The following is a 20585-nucleotide window of genomic DNA, read 5'->3' as shown; positions in this document are numbered from 1 at the left end:
ACATATACTGAGTAGACATCTGATTCTATTACTGAAGTCCAATGCTGATAGATAAGATAATAACCAAACGGGTAAATGTAGATTTAAAACAAACCAAGCATTAATCGAATTATTTTTTAATAACAATGATACTAGTATCGCAGGTTAAAAGGAAGAGCAAGAATTCAATTAATCTTACAACTATTTGCGGAGAATATTATTAGAAGTGATACCGCTTTAAAAACATTGCACAATGGAGATGTGGATTTATAATGTGTGTGTATTCGATTTTGCTAAAGAATCCGTGGTAATTAGGTAGAAAACGTTTGTCAATATAAAGGACGTCAGTGACATGTTAAGTGAATTGGGACTTGTAGTATCCGTGTACTTGTCAAATTCAATGTGTTATATGTAACATGTTAAATGTTTATCAGCAGAGATGAGGCTTTAGGTCTGGTTGTTCAGGTTTTTTTGTATGTCTTGCTTATACGTTTTTTTGTTAGGCATACCAAAAGCCTGAAAGAACCAGACTTAACCTGTCACTGATTCTCGATTAGATCCATCATATTGATCAATTTTTCTACAGAATTACCGAATCCCTTTTATTATAGTGGCTTAAAATATTCCATGCTATTATTGTATTCTAAATACATGTAGTACAAAAGATATTATTCCATTGATCTTCTGCAACAGTATTGAATTCTAGTGATGATTTGGGGGGGGGGGGGACGGAGAGAAGCATACAGAGTTAAATTTGAAATACGATGCGTGTTCTTAAAATAAGTTCCGTTTTCAATTATAGCCGTCGCATCGCTGCAATCGTTATTTTGCGCATGCGTGTTTTCTTCTTCAGTCCTCAGACAAGCTGTGCATGCAGTTTCAGAGCTTCTGTCCGTGTGTGTGGTTAGTTGTGATCAGTTGAAATGTTTAATGTGATGGAGCACCCCGCGGACTGTGAGATGCGGTCTGTTATCTGTTTCTTGAGTTTGAGAAATATCAAACCAGCTGACATTCATCGTCAACTTTGTGAGGTGTATAGTGATGATGCCATTAGTGATGGAATGGTCAGGAGATGGATTAGGAAGTTCAACGAGGGCCGCGTCTCTGTGCGTGACGAGCAGCATACCGGTAGGCCATCTTTGATCAATGACTATTTGGTGCGTGCTGTCGATAAAAAAATTCATGAGGAGAGGAGGTTCACAATTTCTTCGTGTTCCTTGAATTTTCCACAAATGTCGCGGAGTGTTCTCTACAAAATTGTGATAGATCGATTACGATATCGAAAATTGTGCTCACGATGGGTACTCAAGATGCTCACCAAGGAACACAAAACTAAACGAGCTTCCAGTGCATTGAGCTTTCTCACACGTTACAGTGAGCAAGGCGATGAGTTTCTTGACCATATCGTGACAGGTGACGAGACTTGGGTGTGTCACATGACACCTGAATCGAAGCAGCAGTCCATGGAATGGAGGCATACTGCAATCACCAAGGAAAAAGAAATTCAAATAAGCCATATCAACACGGAAGATCATGGCGACGATGAAGTGAAAACAGCAGTGTGGGAGTGGTTTGCATCGCAGGCTGGCGATTTTTACAATGAGGGGATAGAAAGACTTATGCCACGACTCGATAAATGCCTCAATTATTGAAGCATGTATTTCCAGAACGTTGTAAGTGCCAATTTGTGAAGTTTACAGTAGGAACAAAAATAGTTTCATACAGTACATACACCGTTGTGACTTGCGCAACCTGAAAGTGCACTACTTTATAACTTGGTGCAGCACTTTCTTCATAACCTTCCGTAATATTGTCAAATAGTGCACCTGCAACTGATATATGAGTCATTCCATCTCAAATCAACAAATTTCGCCGAAAACCTGTGGCGGTCAAATTCCAAATTTGAGTGAAACTTAGTCTGAACAATTATTGCAGTATCATAGGAAGGGAAACACAGTATTTTGTTCTATGGGACAGTAGTTTTCGAGAAATGTACATTTGAGTATGCTGGGATGTACAGATTCTTGACGTTCTGTCTGAAAGGAAAAAAATTAATTACAGACAAACTACTGCAGAGAAATTCACGAAATTTCTTCCAGTTATAGTGGTGTTGTATTGCCTCATTCTGAGTTGTGAGACATCTTGATCTACTGTTCGACCTTTGCTGAAATGAAAACAAAATATATTTTTTCAAGTATTTTTTTTTAATTTATTGTGTGAAAAGGCACATGGAAAACATTATGATATTTTTACAGGAGATTATTCATTATCTGTACTATCAATACAAAAAAACTGGCTTGTATTTTCTATTCTTGGAAGAGATACAACATTTCTATCATTGACATGCATAATTGACAATGAATTTTACTGACTCTGATCTATGACATTTTTATTGCATATTCAGGCCTACTTTATTACAGATATATCAACGAATTTACATGACACTGAAACTCTGGAAACTCTCAAATGTCTGTTATCTACTGATACAAGAGTGGTTTTCTCTTGTACCAGGAATTCGTACAGAGTTATTAAATCGTTCCATCAGTTCCACTTCCGTGAGACGAATGTCTTCTTTACTGACATAAAAATATTTCACTCCAGCAATATGTTCATTTGCAATTTTGTATAGATTTCTGGCCGACAAAATTTGGTCCATATATGGACGCTGAAAGCTGGCTTTTGTTGCTAGTCTTTTCGTTCTCCCACCAATAGCGTCACAAGGGCTTTTCCCATGGCTTGTGGCAAAAAAATTCCATTCTGCATCTATTCCAAAATCATTTTTATGATGAACTAAATTAACAAAATTCTTCCTGTTTTTATACTGAGATGCGGCTCCGTCACTAAAGTACAAAATTTTCTTCATATTGTCATCTAATGTTTTGAGGTGTTGAATTAACACTTTCTGGAAATGGTAAAAAGTACTGGTTACATGCATCAAACAGTCACTTATTAGTTATTATACATAGAGAAACGGGCTTGGGAACAGTTGGTGTTTCTTCCTGGTGCATATAAATAACTACCGGGTGGAGTGTCGCCTGGTCATTTGTCCAGTCATAGCCTTGAACCACATCTTGAACTATGAATGTATAATTTTCGGAAAAATCAACCAGTACTACACATTCGTGTTTCTTTAGTGTTTCTTTGCACTGCTTCAAATATTGGGCCTGATTATGAGCAATGAAGCTATGAGGACGATAAATTACCCATATCTTATCAATGAGCTCTTCAACGAATTCTTCGAATGGTGTAACAAGTGTTTTCAATGTAGATCGGTCTACTGTCACCCACTGTTTATATTCAACGTCCTGCATGCTTTCCTCACTTTCCAGCAAGAATTCACGTGCTTTTCCAGGGCCAGGACATTTTTCACATCCTGATAAGGAACAGGGTTCATTTTGTGTAGAACATACCATCATTTGAAGGAGACTTTTTTCATCCATTCCATGAACTGTCAGTATGTGTTTTAAACTTTGCACCACGAGTCTTACATTTTAGTGTATTGCACACACGCACACTGTATGTGTTCCTTTTGCACCTGCCAGTATACAGTGTTTTGGACGCAGCTCGGCAAATTTGGAAAACCCAATAGAAAGTGAGGGGTTTTTCTCGCAGAATAATATGTACAATTCTTTCAAGTTACACAATATTAAACGCTTTTGCACCTGCTCTCGTACAATAGAATCTGCTGTAGTCTTTTTTACAGACACAAAGTCCTTTTTTCCGGGACATACGCGACTATAATCATCATCTTCATAAAATTCAACTACTGCTGTCTTAACGTTCTCAGGCACGGGATGGCCAGTCTTTTTTGTGATATCAAAGAACAAACCACGTGATCTCGCCTTTCTTACAATATACTCTGATACTCCAAATTCCTGAGCTACTTTCTTTAATGACCAGCTTCGTGGCGCAACTGTAACTAGTCACATTTTCTCTTGAACTGTCAATGCCGTTTGTAAGGAACTTTTAACACAGTCAAGAAGGTCCTTATAGTCCCTACCAAGAGCAACCAAATCGTTTTCTGAATTGTTTGAACTCGAATCTAATGTAACCTGAAGAGCTTTTTCCAGTCTACCTTTGATAGCTGATGAAGCTTGTGCTAACTTTCTCTTCCCTAGCGCTTGTTTTTGTTCACTGCTGAGTCTCTTCTGCTTTAAGGGTGATATTCCTACTTGTGAAAATGATACATTTATTGACTCTCGCTCTTCGTCTGGTGGTACTGAGAATGGCTGATCGTCCATTGATTCATCGGAATCATCACTACTATTTTGTAATCTTGTATAGCAATTTGTACATACACACTGTCCAGGTATAAGAGAGAGTTTTTTCTTTCTGTTGACGAGGTCTTCTGTTATCTGTCGTAAACCCTTCTTAATAACAGTCTTAAGTCTTCTACTATATGGATCACAACATTTACGTCCAAAGAGATGTGTATATTTGTCACTGCAGTATATCTTCAGATGATGATAACAAACAGTCTCTATGTACTTCGGTTTCTTCAGTATGCACCACAATAATTGTCTGTCTTGATCAGGCAAGGTTTTCACGTCCAACAAGGCAATAGATTGGGTATATGTTAGTTTGTGACAACTATCACCTGTCAGTTGTCCTACAGAACAAGAATCCATTTCCTTGGACATTTTCCTACTTCTAGCATCACCCGTGAAATACACTGAAATAGAAATGTCTTAACGTCAAACTACTGTAAAATATGCACTTTATAAATAACGGCGCACAGTTTTAATTCACTTACCTATAACCCAACAGTTCTTAGTCTGGTAACTTGTCTAGTTGCTAATTCTGGTGTGATGTCAGCCCCGGCTGTGACGAGCTCGAAACAAGGTAACACACAGCTACCACAATTAATGATAGATTTACTGATGATACCACTTAATTATGAAAGTGAACGTTACTGTACATAGGTATGACAAATACTGTAGTTTGCATATCCCGAGACTGACAGTGGAGTGCCGCATCACCTCCAAGACATGTTTAGTCTTGCTCCGCGCAGGTTTGAACATGCATGTACGTTCACACGTGCCTAGACGGAAGGGAGCCGAAATACAAGTTCAAAATTTCACCATGCATACAGAATGTTTGAATGTCTTTACTACTAATATTTCGTTATTATTTCACCTTGCCTTTATCTTCTATACAACATGAAAGTATTTACACAATTTTTGTATATTTTGTTTTATTTACATTATAATATACACTTTTTTTGCACTGTTGTATCATTACATAGTACAAAATGTTCTTGAATATATTGTCACTAACTTTGACAGAGAAATTTCGAGTCGTTTGTAAGTTATGGATTTTTTTTCGAATAGGCGCACACCAATATCGAGGGATGAAGTACTGTACACACACGTGCATATCAAAGAAATGAGTAGGATTTCGCACAAAATTCTTTGCCTGTACCCATAGTCAATACCAATTAATAACTGGAACAATTTTCACCAGTATCCGAGAAAGTTGTGCCACAGCCAATTTGTTGATTTGACATGGAATGACTCATATGTGAAAAAATAGATTCTCCCAGTATCGGCACTTACAACATTATGGAAATGCACGTTTCATTTGTGGATATTATGTTGAGAAGTAATTGAAGTATGGGGAATACAATGCAACACAAATGGTTTGTAAGTATCTTCCCGTTTACTTACTACACCCTTTTGGAACTTACTTTAAGAACAATTTTGAATATGATTTAAGGAAGATTATTGCATTATCTACTTTAAGTGAATTGGGTTTAACGCCTCGTATATCACATTATTCCTATGGGGATTTTAAAAGCCGAAAGTTTTGCCTCCTCTATGATGAAGAACCTTGAGGTTGGATATTTCCATTGTTTGTTTCTTTTGCTATGTTTTTTTATAATTCCAATTTGGTTATGTCTTCAGTACAAGTAATAAAATATCGAATTCGAGAAGACGTCTACTCACATGGTGTAGATAATGAGTTAGATTCTTTTACTCATATTACAGCATGTAAATTATTTTTAGAATGGAAGACTTGGCTAATTATCTACCATTCCACATGTCCCTAAAGTCTCGTATCTCTTCTACCTGTAAGTTTCTTCTCTAAATTGTTGCCTTTGTTGAAATAATTAGCCAGTGATTGCCATGCAGAACCTGATTGATAGCTGTTACGAATGCAGTCAATTTGAACTTGGCTAAATTATTTATTCATGACATCTTCATGTTTTGTAGGAAGGGGTTTTATCGCATCTGCAAGTGGCAGGCATCAAAACAGAATGTGTGGACCACAGTTATGATCTCACATCTGAGGTTAAAGTTGAAGACACTCCAGAGCCTGTTAGCTTTCGCATGATGAAATTTGAAGATGAAGACACTCCACAGCCTGTTAGCTTTCCGAAAGTGAAGTCTGAAGTTGAAAGTACTCCTGTGCCCATTACCTTTCCTATGGTGAAATCTGAAGTTGATGTAAGTGTTTCAATATCTTTATGCAGATATAGCTAGTGTGATTTAAGTATAACAGGGAGGCATTAATAATCTGGAAATATTAATCGATTTTCCTTTTATTGTTTTTTGCAATAGTTTCTAAACTTAATCTGCTCTCGTTTTTGAACATGAAATTAAGTAATATTGTGCAAATACATATTTGAGGAGAACAACAGAAAGGATTATCTCGAATGCATGGAAAAAATAGAACTTAGCATCAGGATTTTATTGCAAATTTACAATATGTGTTTGTTGCTATTGATGTAGAAATTACTATGCTAGTCATCAAGTGAGATATTTAAACTCATAAATATGTTTATTAAAACTTTTGTCGACCATAACAGTCCTTCTGGGCTTATATTATAAACCTCTATGGTTGATGATGATGGTGGTGGTGGTAGTGATGATGATGATGATGATGATGATGATGATGATGATGATATAGATTTATTAAAATTCGGGAAAAGATTGAATGTCATTGAAGTTTGTTAACAAGTAAGTTTATAGGAAAATAGTATTTCAGTATACATTATGAAGATGTTGTTTTATTCTGTCACAAACAAATTTGAGAGAATGGCACATTTTTCAGTACCTCAGCTGCTGTTAACTCACAATTCTTTTTGTCAGAATGCATGTTCCATATTCCGATTTCTTTTTCTAATTTATTGGGATAATTGAAGACCTTCCCTGAAGAATGGTTGTAACATCAAATTAATGAAATATGTGACTTGGGTAGAAAAAGTAATTTTGAAGCATTTATTTATAAAAATTAATGATTGCATTCAATAGCTGAATAAACATGTATGCTGATTAGTGAAAAGGTTCTACTAGTAAATATAAACCTAAGGAAATTTGCCCTTGAAATAATTTTTCTTTCTCGTGAAACCTGTATTATAGACATGTTGGCTACACCCTTATTTCGGTGAGTTTTCCAATTGTAAAATCAGCCTTGGTTTAGATATTTGGAAAATCTCAAAGAGGACCTATAAGTTTTAAAAAATTATGAGACCTGGAAAGTTGTTCGTGATTGTAGGGTACAGTGGGACTATATTCTAAACGAAGCAGCAAAGAGATTTCTTACCTTATAGAACTTAAAAAAAAATAATAATAATAATAATAATAATATTAAAAATTACTATTATTATCATCATCAATAACACCACCACCACCGTCACCTCGACCACCATAATTATTATCATTATTATTATTATGATTATTATTATTATTATTATTATTATTATTATTATTATCATCATCATTATAAAATCATAATTTTCGAACTCTGATCTGCATTGAAATGTCTTACAAACTTCTTCTACAATGACAACATACGTCAAGTTCCATATCTTGATAAATTTCGAATTCTGGATCTACTGAATCCAATGGAACAATCTATATTAGACATATTTGATAGTAACGGTCAAATTATATTTCGCATGTGTGGAGGAAAGAAGATTTTATTGTAATATATTATTTCAAAAAGAGCAATTCGTAATAGAGAGTTTGCTTTTGGACAAATAAATCTTTCAATTATGATGTATTGGCAATATGTGTGATGTTTAAATCTCAATTTCCTGTTTGTTTATCTGGAATATTGTAAGATGATGTGGTTGCGCAAACTGCAGGCACTTTCTACACCATGTGCACATATTTTCAATTTTAAAACTTTATTCGAATTTTTTCTAATAATCCATTTTAAATCTTGCGTACACTATTAACACTTAAATATAAGTAATTGATTGCTTTTTAATACATACAAATAGCCTGAATGTAAGGAAGTATACTTGAAGGAAGAATATGGAAACAGTTTGGAGAAAAGAGTTCTATTTCATATAAAAGTCATTATAAAATTACTAAAAAAATTGTATGGTAATCATTAGGATTGAGGTTCAGCTCTGATATTGAAAGAACAGATCATCTGTGTGGTCAGTTAAAGCTGTGTTCATTATTTTCTCACCTTTCCAGGAAGACTCATTCGATCTGAACAGACTTCTTGAGGAAGAGAAAGTCGAAATATCTTCAGAGGAGGATAAAGTTTTGCTTGATAGGTGAGTGTAGTTTGCATGTTTCAGTTCTTCTTTCGATCTTTGACAGCTTCTTTTAATGATTGTATGGAACTTTAATGTTCGGGTAGCTATATAATACTGTTTTTATTGATATATGGATTTGGTTATCCATATCGACACCTCAATATACAGTTTCTTTCATATATAACTTATAATTCGAAAAATTGACTAATTACGATTTTTGGCTGTGTTCTACCACTCTGCTACTGAGAAGTTTTTTCATTTCCGTACACTCCATTTTGTTACGTGTTTTGCCCGGAAGACGTCTCCACTTTTATATATAGAGAATAGTGAACCTGTCACTATGAAATTCGAATGCTTACGGATAGGGTAAAAACCCACAATTTACCATAAATTACACTGAACTTACTTACTTACTGGCTTTTAAGGAACCCGGAGGTTCATTGTCGCCCACACAGAAGCCCGCCATTGGTCCCTATCCTGAGCAAGATTAATCCATTCTCTATCATCATGTCCACACCTGTGGAGTAACGGTCAGCACGTCTGTCCGCGAAACCAGGTGGCCCGGGTTCGAATCCCGGTCGGGGCAAGGTACCTGGTTGAGGTTTTTTCCGGGGGTTTCCGTCAACCCAATACGAGCAAATGCTGTGTAACTTTCGGTGCTGGACCCTGGATTTATTTCACCGGCATTATCACCTTCATTTCATTCAGACATTAAATAACCTAGATGTTTATAAAGCGTCGTAAAATAACCCAGTAAAATAAAAAATAAAATCTATCATCATAACCCTCCTCCCTCAAATCCGTTTTAATATTATCTTCCCATCTACGTCTCGGCCTTCCCGAAGGTCTTTTTCCCTCTGGCCTCCCAACTAACAATCTATATGCATTTCTGGATTCGCCCAATATTTGAAGGATTCGTAACAAGCTGTTTTTTACGGTGATGGGTTGTTAGCCCTTCGCCCAACCCCCATCGTCTGTCCGCGACTGCTTATTCAATATATTCACAGCTATCCTCCATATCTGGAGGCCGTCTCCTCAATCCGCAACTGAGGACGTGCCATGCCGTGGTGATAGGGACCCACAATACATGAACTTACATTTACACTAATTATGGCACACAGTTCCCAACATATCTGCTGCCTGGAAGAATGCATAAATGGGTTATTCCATGTAAACTCAACAAATTTGAAAAATAAATCTTGCATGACTGTCATAAAAATTAAATTTTTTTTTTTTCATCAAGAGATCTTAAGATGATATGCATAATTCCGAGAGGAAAATTGAGAAATGTAAATAGTTTGGGTTCCAGGGTTGTCCAAAATTAAAAAAATTGGTACTGAAATACAAAAATGAGGTATAGAATTTGCGAGTTTCTTATTGAAAACAAATGACTAATGATAAATGTTTCACTCATATCATTGAAGGAGCATTTTCTAAATACAAACCAGGCAAATAGTTATGTCCCTAAACTTCAAGGATTATCCTGAGGGATTCGCATAATATAACGAAAAAATGCTGAAATTTAGTAATTTATATATATATATATATATATATATATTTTCAATTGCATAGATTTAAGGTAGACACTTGTTACCTTGAGGACAGTTACGTCACATATGCGTCTATCAATGGCATATATGAATTTCCAAATAATGAAGACACTGCGTGAAAAATATTATGAAGACATTAACAAAGAGATCAGTGATGAGTCGAAATATTTAAAATCAATTCATGCCTATAATTTAGGGCCAACCCCACTGAAACCCTTGAATCTCCTAAATAGTCTGAGGCAATTATAACTGGACAGATTGTTTCCAAATGTTTGTATAGCCATTAGGATATTCTATACAATTCCTGTGACAGTTGCTGATGCTCAAAGATCCTTAAGCAAAATGAAGGAAACTCGCTTGCGCTCGTTTCATAAACAAACATACTTGCGTCTTAATTACTACCATTATAGGCTCGTTTCACAATGTACTATTAATACTTAGCATTCAATTACGATTGATTCGATTTCTCTGTCTTTATATGAATGCCCATTTATTTTGAGTTTACCAGTTGTTTAGAGTGTTAAATTTTCATTTCAGCAATGCCAGTAATGTTAGAAAGAGCCGATCATCAGAATGCGACGTAATTTCTCGTAATGAAGACGTATTAACACAGTGTTGCAGCTACAACCTTGACAGTTCAATTGCTTGTAAGTTAAGCCATGAGTCTAATAAGTGTAACATCTGTAATGAGGTTTTTGCAACGGCTCAATCTCTGAAACGTCATTTACAGACTCATACATTGAAAAAGTCACTGAAATGCGATAACTGTGGAAAGTGTTTCTCAAGTCCGGGACATTTAAAAAGTCACTCCCGCATACACACAGGGAAGAAACCTTTGAAATGCGACCCGTGTGGAAAATCCTCACAATTGACAAGTCTTAAAAATCATTCTCGAATTCACACAGGTGAGACGGCATTCAAATGTGATGTGTGTGGAAAGTGTTTCTCAGGAAGATGGAATCTAAAAATTCACTCTCGCATACATACAGGGGAGAAGCCATTCAAATGCGACGTGTGTGGTAAATCTTTCTCGCAGTTGATATGCCTGAAACATCACTCCCGCATTCACACCGGGGAGAGGCCATTCAAATGCGACGTCTGTGGAAAATCTTTCTCACAGTTGAAAAGCCTAAAATATCATTCCCGCATTCACACCGGCGAGAGACCTTTGAAATGCGATGACTGTGGAAAGTGTTTCACCGGAAGAGAGATTCTAAAAATTCACTCCCGGATACATACCGGAGAGAGGCCGTTCGAGTGCGACATATGTGGAAAATCTTTCTCACGGTTGACAACTCTTAAAACTCATTCTCAAATTCACACAGGTGAGAGGCCATTCAAATGCCATGTCTGTGGAAAGTGTTTCCCAGGAAATAGGAACCTAAGCAGTCACTCCCGCATACATACAGGCGATAAGCCATTCAAATGCGACATGTGTGGGAAATCTTTCAAACATTCCGCAACCCTAAAATATCACTCCCGCACACATTCAGGGGAGAGACCCTTCAAATGTAACACGTGTGGAAAATCTTACAAGGATTACGGAAACCTAAAATATCATTCCCACGTTCACACAGGGGAGAAGCCATTCAAATGCAATGTTTGTGGAAAGTGTTTCTCAGGAACACGGATTCTAAAAATTCATTCCCGCATACATACAAGGTAGAGGTCGTTGAAGTGCGACATGTGTGGAAAGTCTTTCTCAGAATACGCAACCCAAAAATATCACTCCTCCATCCACAAAGGGGAGATGCCATTCAAATGTGATCAATGTGAAAAATGTTTCACACAGGTGGCGTTTTTTAAGATTCATTCACGATTCACAAGATAGAAAAACCATACACATGTGATATCAGTGCAATGTCTTTCTCAATATCGCGTATTCTGTATGATCTTTCCCGTACACACAGATTAGAAAGCATTTAAATGCGAAGAATGCGGAAATCGTTTCTGCAAATCTTCACATTTGAAAGCACATTCTGTCCTTCACACAGACGAAAGGACTTTGCAGTGTGATTACTGTGGAAAATTTTTCACACTCGAAGCAAACCTAATGAGACATATACGCCTACACTCAGGCTACAGATAATTTGTATTTTATATATAAATTACATATGGAGAGAGAAAAATTTATACACACATGCAAGGATACATCGCAACTTATTCGAAACAGGATAGCTGAAGAAGATTGATGACATATTTTTTTCATATTATATGTGAAGGGGTGAGAATGATATTGTCCTAATTCGCACTGGCATTTTACAAGAACGAGTATTAAATGTTTAGAGTCCAAAACTATTAGTTGCGGTGTCATTTCTGCGTATAGCTACGTCATTTGTTGAGTAATTTTCACAATATTTTACTGGTAGCTTCTCCACACGTGTAAGAAATGAATTCACAAAGACTATCTTTTTATTATAGGTGTGACTTGGGACTATCTCATTCTCACCCCTTCATATTGCAGGACAATATCTGACATTTGTAATTTTGAATTGTAAAAAATTTGTAAATTCCTACAATTCAGTGTTCGTTGCTAAATGTTCTAACAAAATAAATGTTTATAACATTGGCTATATATTTTGTTTGATATTAAGGCGCTTGAAATAAGTGTCAGTTTTAATTTTACATTATCTGTTTCCGCGGAATTGTGTACACTGCTCAAAAAAAGTTTTCACCAATGCAATTTTTTTATAATTGCAATAGATAAGCGTTCATCCATACTAATAAAACTGTATCCATAATTTTTCTGGTAATTTTCGATTTTCCAAAAATAATTGGTGTTAACATGTATAATTATCCATCCTGAAACCGAAAATCGCTTTTTTTTTTAATTTTTCTTTGTATGTCTGTCTGTCTCGATGTTTGTTACATTTTCACGCGATAGTGGTTGAATCGATTTATGTGAAAATTGGAATACAAATGAAGTTTGTTGTAGCTTAGATTTTATAGGTTATATATTACTCAAAATACTCTATTTAAAGTTGCTGTTATAAGGGGGCCTGAATTAAATAAATCGAAATATCTCGCTTATTCATTTTAATGAGAAATGTTACATAACAAAAGTTTCCTTAATAATGACTTCCTATAAGTTTTATTCCATGCAAAATTCTGATAGGACTGATGTTACTGTGATGTAATGAGGTACATAATATTTCCGTGGGGGAATCTGCAATACCAAATGGAGAGATAATTCAGTTTAAAAATAACAATTGTTTTTATATTTTGGCCACGTCAGATTAGGCACCAACATAGCAGTAATTGAGATAAAACAAATGACTGCATTTATTTAAGGGCGGCCTTGGAGTCCTTGGACAACAATCGGATTAATATACGGATATTATATTATATGTGTTTATAATATACTACATATTATTATATTATAAAGAGAGAATGTTTGTGCGTTTGTATGAGGCAATCTCAAGAAACTATTTAATATATTTAAATAATTATTTCATCATTGGAATGTGTATTTCCTGTAGATGTGCGTAGGCTTTATGTCATTACAGAAGCTCATGAGTGAATCGAGGACAGGCCACAAAAAATGCATATAAGGTTGGACTAAACAGAACCTTAAGCACATAAAACTTTATATAATATTAACACTAATAATTAGCTGTATGTATTGCAGTTAAATTTAATGCTATTTGGGGGTATCATACTGAAATTGATGTCTGATTTGCTTTGCGCCTTTTATGAAAGAATGAAAGCCGGAGATGGAATAATTTTACAAATATACACGCGGCACATATTAAGTATTAATTATTCAGTAACATAACATATTCTTCATGCTTAATTGCGTATTTGTGTGAGTTACGGTAATGTATACTTAATAGGTAACAGTTGTATGTAGTGCACAATACTCAATATTGAATAATTAACAAAGCAACATCTTTAGTACGACTTGTGGTTTGTAAGCCATCTCAAACCCCGAACTCCACCTCTCTTGAGCGCGAGATGCTATATACTCCGTCAGTTATTGTCGAATGTTACAATAAAAACAAAAATATAGGTATTTCAGTAATAACGTCATACAATACCACATGAAACAATGAAGTAATTACATAACTAAAATAGGTACGACTATTTGGTCCAGGGAGCGTCTGTTTTCGTTGCAAGAATAATCCGTTTAACATGTTTGTAAATTAGTCCTGAATATATTGCGCTGCTGGAAAAAATTTTTCCTCCTGAGATTTAAGAGCCTCCACAAGCAATTAAGTCCACACCTGTGGAGTAACGGTCAGCACGTCTGGCTGCGAAACCAGGTGGCCCGGGTTCGGATCCCGATCGGGGCAAGTTAGCTGGTTGAGGTTTTTTCTGGGGTTTTCCCTCAACCCAATACGAGCAAATGCTGGGTAACTTTTGGTGCTGGACCCCAGACTCATTTCACCGGCATTATCACCTTCATCTCATTGAGACGCTAAATAACCGAAGATGTTGATAAAGCGTCGTAAAATAACCTACTAAAAAAAACAAATTAATAAAATTGGGTAGATACTTATAGCAGTACATCAGTTATCGATTCCCCTATTTAAATAATATACCGCAGTGCAACATCTTATTTCAGATGGTATCGTTTGGTGACAAAACCTTCTTCCAGCTGAGAGTAACAACCTTCAGTTCTTACAAATATATTATATTACAGACCCTGTTAGGTCTAACATAATACCAAGCTTAAATAATAGATAATAAGAGTTAATAAACCTATCACCTTTTAAAAGTTGAAAAAAAAATTATAAGTTCTCTTTTGTGTTGTTGGTTGTCGTGTAAAAGTGAAGTGTGTGAGTTGTCATTTTTCTGCGAGAATACAACATAATAGTGTTATTTCATAAAAATGTCGAAACGTGGTTGTGTAAATGATCCAAAATTGGTTTGCTATATGTGCGGGCCATATATGTTAGTAAAACTGGGACAGACTATAACAGCTTTTGTAAAGAATACTTACTTTGAATAGTTTGGCATTAAGTTTGGAGACCAGGACAAATACTGGTGCCCCCATAAAGTATGTCGTAGTTGTGTTGAAGAGTTGAGGAGTTGGAAAGATGGAAAAAGGAAGTCATTGCCCTTTGGTATCCCTATGATTTGGAGGGAACCTACAAATCATGGAGACGATTGTTATTTTTGTACAGTTAAGGTAGCTGGATATACTGCTAAAAACGAGAAAGATATTCTATATCCTAATATTCACTCTGCCATTCGGCTCGTACCTCATGGTCGTGATATTCCCGTTCTGCTACCCCCCGAATCAGATACATTGCCATCTGCATCCAGTAGCGATCTGTGTGGAAGGTGTTTCTCACAAGCGGCAAGTCTAAATTATCACTCCCGCATTCACTCGGGTGAGAGGTCATTCAAGTGCGATCAGTGTGAAAAGTGTTTCATAAACTCGAGTTGTTTAAAGAGGCATTCAAGTATACACAGCGCTGAAATTCCATACAAGTGTGATGTCTGTGGAATGTAATTCTCACGGTCGGAATATTTAAAAAAGCACATTCGGGTACACTCACGCCAGAGAGCATTTAAATGTGAAGTTTGTGAAAAGACTTTTTCCCATTCGGGAAGTATGCAAAGACATAGACTGGGACATCCGCTCTAAACGCGTTTCAAATGTGACTTGGGAAAAATTACACTCATACGGGTAACCTTATAAAGCATATAGCCCTACACATAGACCAGAGGTAATTTGTAAGCCCTGTCTGTGTGAATTCTGTAGAGATAGGATATATATACATTAAAACCACAGTCTAGTCTAGTATATACAGTAACGAAGCTTGAGTTTTGAGGGTGCTAGAAACAATAAACTGTGCAGGTACTATTTCGTATTGTGTGTAATGAGACGATAGTAGCGATCCTAGTGGTTAGCAACTATCTCTGGATGCAAATTTATTACGTATTGAGCTTCGTAACTGTATGTACTAGATTGTGGTAGAACCCCTATTATCAGTCTCCCGTTTAACCGTTTGGTGGATTATGTGATTGTCTTTCTCTCGTTTTTTATTTTTCTTGCTACAGAAAAAATATAATATTATTATAGTACCTATTGTAATCTAGAGAGGGTTATTACAAGACTTCACTGTTACACAGCAGGCCTATGCAGTAAGAATAGTACTGCTGTCAGCAACAGAGACGGTTACTTGTGGAAGGGAGTGTTTTTACAAGTTGAATATACTCACTACTTGCTTTCAAGGATATGACCCGAAGGTTCTTCCACAATTTCGAACCAATGAACCATTCAGTCCTGTCCTACTGTTCGAATAGCCATATTGTGTAACGGTTATTCGAAATATCCATGGTGACAAAAAAAATGTGTTTTGCTAATTATGAAAAATTACAAGTAATTGTTTTTTTTTTAGAAAGAAAAAACGACAATGTATAAAGTGTGTAAATCTATAATATGAGATCTGCATTATTCCTTTCATCACGCAGTCATCCATCACTAGGAGTAATTACTTTTGGCCCTTAAATTCTGTCACTGACAACCGGACTTACATTAGTGAACTTTAGATCCACAGTGTAGCCGTTTTAAGCAAAAGCCCACGAAGGAAATTACGAAATGTATTATTCACATGTATATGTATTTGAGGTCTCGTATCCTCATTGAAAAATCGAGACTGCAATTTTTTGTTAGTAGTCAGCATGTATTAATTTTAGAAAAATTAGTTCTGCACCGGGAATCGAACCCGGGACTTCTCAGCTCTGCGCGCTGAGCGCTCTTTCCAACTGAGCTATGCCGGGACACGATCATATATACGAATATATGTATATATCAATGTTAAAAGTATTCAGAAACTGTTGTTGAATATGGAATTAAGTCATTTAAATATGCACTCCTGCATATATGACTTATATGTCTAAAATGCAGGTAGTAGGCCATAGGTGATATAATGAGAAGAGGTCGGCCAGCACCGTAGATCGTGTCCCGGCATAGCTCAGTTGGAAAGAGCGGCCAGCGCTCGGAGCTGAGAGATCCTGGGTTCGATTCCCGGCGCTGGAACGAATTTTTCTCAAATTAATGGGTATTATGCACTTAATTTATGAAAATCTTTCATGTGAAGGATTATTCGATATTTTTATTAACCGTTCAATCCGCCCTCTAAATTACTACAGATACATAAGTTCTGTTCTAGTGTACATAACACTCGTTCATTTGGGATCCGAAATTCTCGTCACCAGAACGCTAGCCATATTGGTCAGTCTTCTTTCTTTGTCTTCTAAATGAACGATGATGGCTGCTCTCAATTAGAAACCAAGTAGAGATGTCAAACATACGATTAATTATCGCGTTAAGGGATACTTTTAAACTAGATATGATATGCAAGTATAGGGGAAACTGTTGTTTCTTCAGCATAGTGTAACTTTGTATTATTATTTATTTATTTTTTTTAATTTTGCTGCTACCTAGAGGACTCAAACTGAAGTAGATTGTAGAGAAATGCGCTAAGTAGCTCTGATCATAGTTTCGGTTTGAGTTATTGCAACGTGTGAGTTCTGTGGACAAAACACTTTTTTAGGACCAAAAGTAAACATTTCGTTCATTGATATGTTTTCTAACACAAGACCAAATTGTATTTGTGACTATCAATCAAGTGCAGTGTGTTCCTTCTCATCTGGTGAGTAATAACATATTTTAATTTTCATGATTTATTCGAATCTCTGGTTTTGGGAGTCATATTTGTTTAAAAGTGCACCCTCTTGTATCTTGGAACACAAAACATTTTGTATCATGGAACATGTTCCAAGGTACACGATACTATTGGTTTTTCTTTTATTTTGAGATCATGTAAGTCTGGAGTTACGAGGCATCCACTTGATCTGTATGCCTTGAAGAAAGCTGTTGAAACATTTATTGCAACTACAGGAAATAAAATCTCAATCAGAGAAGCCTGCTCTGGTTTATGATGGCAAATATATTTTTTAATATGACTGTCAGTTGTTACAGCTACATTCCCACCTATATTCCATGTGTTCCAAATTAGAAGAGGGTATTTTTCAAGGTACATGAACTGTTGTACCTTTGAACACATTACATATCCCTTCAGTTTATTTTTTCCATCCTTAATAGATCTGTAAAACAGGAAATTACATACAGGAAGTTGTAAAGGAATCTTCATTAATGATTTCAAATATTTTTTCCTTTAAAAATTTTCATTTACCAAAATAAAACGTGAAATGTGTTTCAAGGTACAACAGTCTCGCCTACTTATATTATAATGCATTAATTTTCGTTAGAAGTATTCCTAAAAATTCACGCTTTGCATAAGAAAATATTATCCATTAAATGGTGATCTTACTCGTGTTAATTACGTAAGCATGTGCGTCTTACAGCTGTTTCGGTGCTACTTAACACCATCCTCAGAGTCTAATAGATCTCAGCGCTATCCCAACACAAGAACACAAGAAATACATCACATTAACATACGAAAACAAAAAAACACACACAAGATCGCATCCTCATTCAGAAAACCGAAATACAACATAGCATACAGAACAGAAAACACACTACAAAGACATCTCAAAAAACAAACAACACATAGAAATAAATACAACCACACAGGCGTATACAAACTCACATGCAATAGTTGCGACAGTTTCTACATTGGACAGACGGGCAAATCATTCCAAACTCGATACCGTACAAAGAACACATTAAAGCAATAACCTGAGGACACAATACATATACATATGCCGAACACATAACTAATGCTAACCACACATACAATAACATAAATACAGACATGGAAATCCTACACACACAACCCAAAAACTCAACACAATAGAACAATATTCAATATACAGACACACTATTTGGCACAACTCTTCATCACACGAACGCACTCACACAACAGGCAGCGAAGTTGAGATAGCGCCGAGATCTAGTAGGTTCTGAGGATGGTGTTAAGTAGGACCGAAACAGCTGTAAGCCGCACATGCTTACGTAATTAACACGAGAAAGATCGCCAGTTAATCAATTATTTATATTCAAGTGTTAAAAGTAGTGTACGAAAGTTTCAACATGGAAAATATTATCATATATATGAAACCCATAATTTTTTAGGTAATCCATGAATGTAAAAGTTTCATATTTATCCTGCTCTCCATTTAAGTTCACAGAGGACAGTCTAGTTCCTTCTCCGGTCAGCCGTAAGCTTGCGTCACACTCTCCTAAATAATTATTTAATCACAACAATTTATAGCGTTGATTGAGGTTTTTGCTGATATCTAAATCTATTATCAGGGAGTACTGGTAGTGCCGTACATCTCACTTCACGATGTGTCAAATGAAGATCTGAACTTTTATTAGTGTAATTTATAACTAGACAATGATGTATACAATGGAGGAGTAAAGGGACTGTCACCATACCCCATTATCTCCTTCGCTTTCATGAATGATGACTTTTGATCTCACTTATGAGGTTTCTATGCGAGAAGTTAATTCTATCTTTTGTAACGTTTAAATAATATTGCATTATTATCAATAGTCTATGTTGTGAGAATTTTGTGGAAAATACGAGATTTTAAACTATGATTCCATTCCATAATTTTCTGTTTGAACATGGCCAACGTTGAAGGCAAGTCAATACAGGGCAATAAACGGCGAGAAACCAAAACGATTGTAACCTAAAACGCAGGGTTGTCAGATCATTCCAGACCAGTGTCGCCAGCTATACACCAACAAAGCACCAGAAAGTAGCCAGTTATCCCTGAAGATGATAGTGAAGGCAGTAATAAACTTTAAGAAAAAGTCTTACATTGTAATTATGAACATAACCATTTATATACATTCATAAATTTGTAGGAGTAATTATTTTATTGTTAATATTATTTAATACAAAGATACAGGGCCATTAAATGGCATTATTCAGCTATGATGTGTATCTTTGATACTTGCATTTTGCTGTTTGTCCAACCTGTATTCTGTCGTTTACAGGTTTACATACTTTACAAATTGCTTCATTGGAATTTTTCTTAAAATCTGTAGCGCCCTTGAAACCAGCCTGAAAATGTTAATTTTCTGCATTAGGTGAGTCTAATGGTACATTGTTTTTAAATGGTAGTGATATTGAATTATGACTAAATATCGGTACCGAATTTTGAGGCTTGAATATATAATTTTAATTAAACTACAATTATTATCTTTAGCCCAGGCTGTTCTCCCCCTCCTTGTACCAAAAGAAAGAATCTGCTAAATGCTAATAGACCGAGTAAATCGCTGAATTCCCGCTATTATTAATTAACGGCTTGCTGCTCAACATCGTTTCTATTGATTAATATCGAAGTTTGGACGTAAATTACATGTAAGCCTATTTTAAACTAAAAGTTTAATTGGTAATATAATCCACATATTTAATAAATTAATGTAATACCGTATATTTATATGCGTTAATTCCACTTAATTATGTTATAAAAACATCATTGTAAATCACATATAAACGTTGTAGATTCTCGTACCAGAGCCTGGAGAAGTTTTCTACCCAATCATGAACGTTACTGTGCCTTCTTTTGAAAATTAACGGAATTACAATAACTGACAGATATTTACGTTCTGATGAATATTACATACAATG

The 20585-nt window shown here is 35.7% G+C and overlaps 1 protein-coding gene across 2 annotated transcripts in view; it reads left to right on the top strand.

Moving 5' to 3' along the window:
* The window catches only part of LOC138691821 (zinc finger protein 723-like), a 73352-nt gene extending 60763 nt beyond the window's left edge, over positions 1 to 12589 (top strand). For both annotated transcript variants that reach the window (XM_069814296.1, XM_069814295.1), the window contains exons 3-5: positions 6192 to 6425; positions 8409 to 8491; positions 10561 to 12589. In XM_069814296.1, coding sequence (XP_069670397.1) covers positions 6192 to 6425; positions 8409 to 8491; positions 10561 to 11689 — 1446 coding nt within the window. In that variant the 3' untranslated portion in view covers positions 11690 to 12589. The remainder of the gene's footprint in view (positions 1 to 6191; positions 6426 to 8408; positions 8492 to 10560) is intronic.
* Positions 12590 to 20585: the final 7996 nt, after the last annotated feature.

Source organism: Periplaneta americana, chromosome 16 (assembly GCF_040183065.1).
Source record: "Periplaneta americana isolate PAMFEO1 chromosome 16, P.americana_PAMFEO1_priV1, whole genome shotgun sequence".
NCBI lineage: Eukaryota > Metazoa > Arthropoda > Insecta > Blattodea > Blattidae > Periplaneta > Periplaneta americana.
This window is presented reverse-complemented; position numbering and strand designations above follow the sequence as displayed.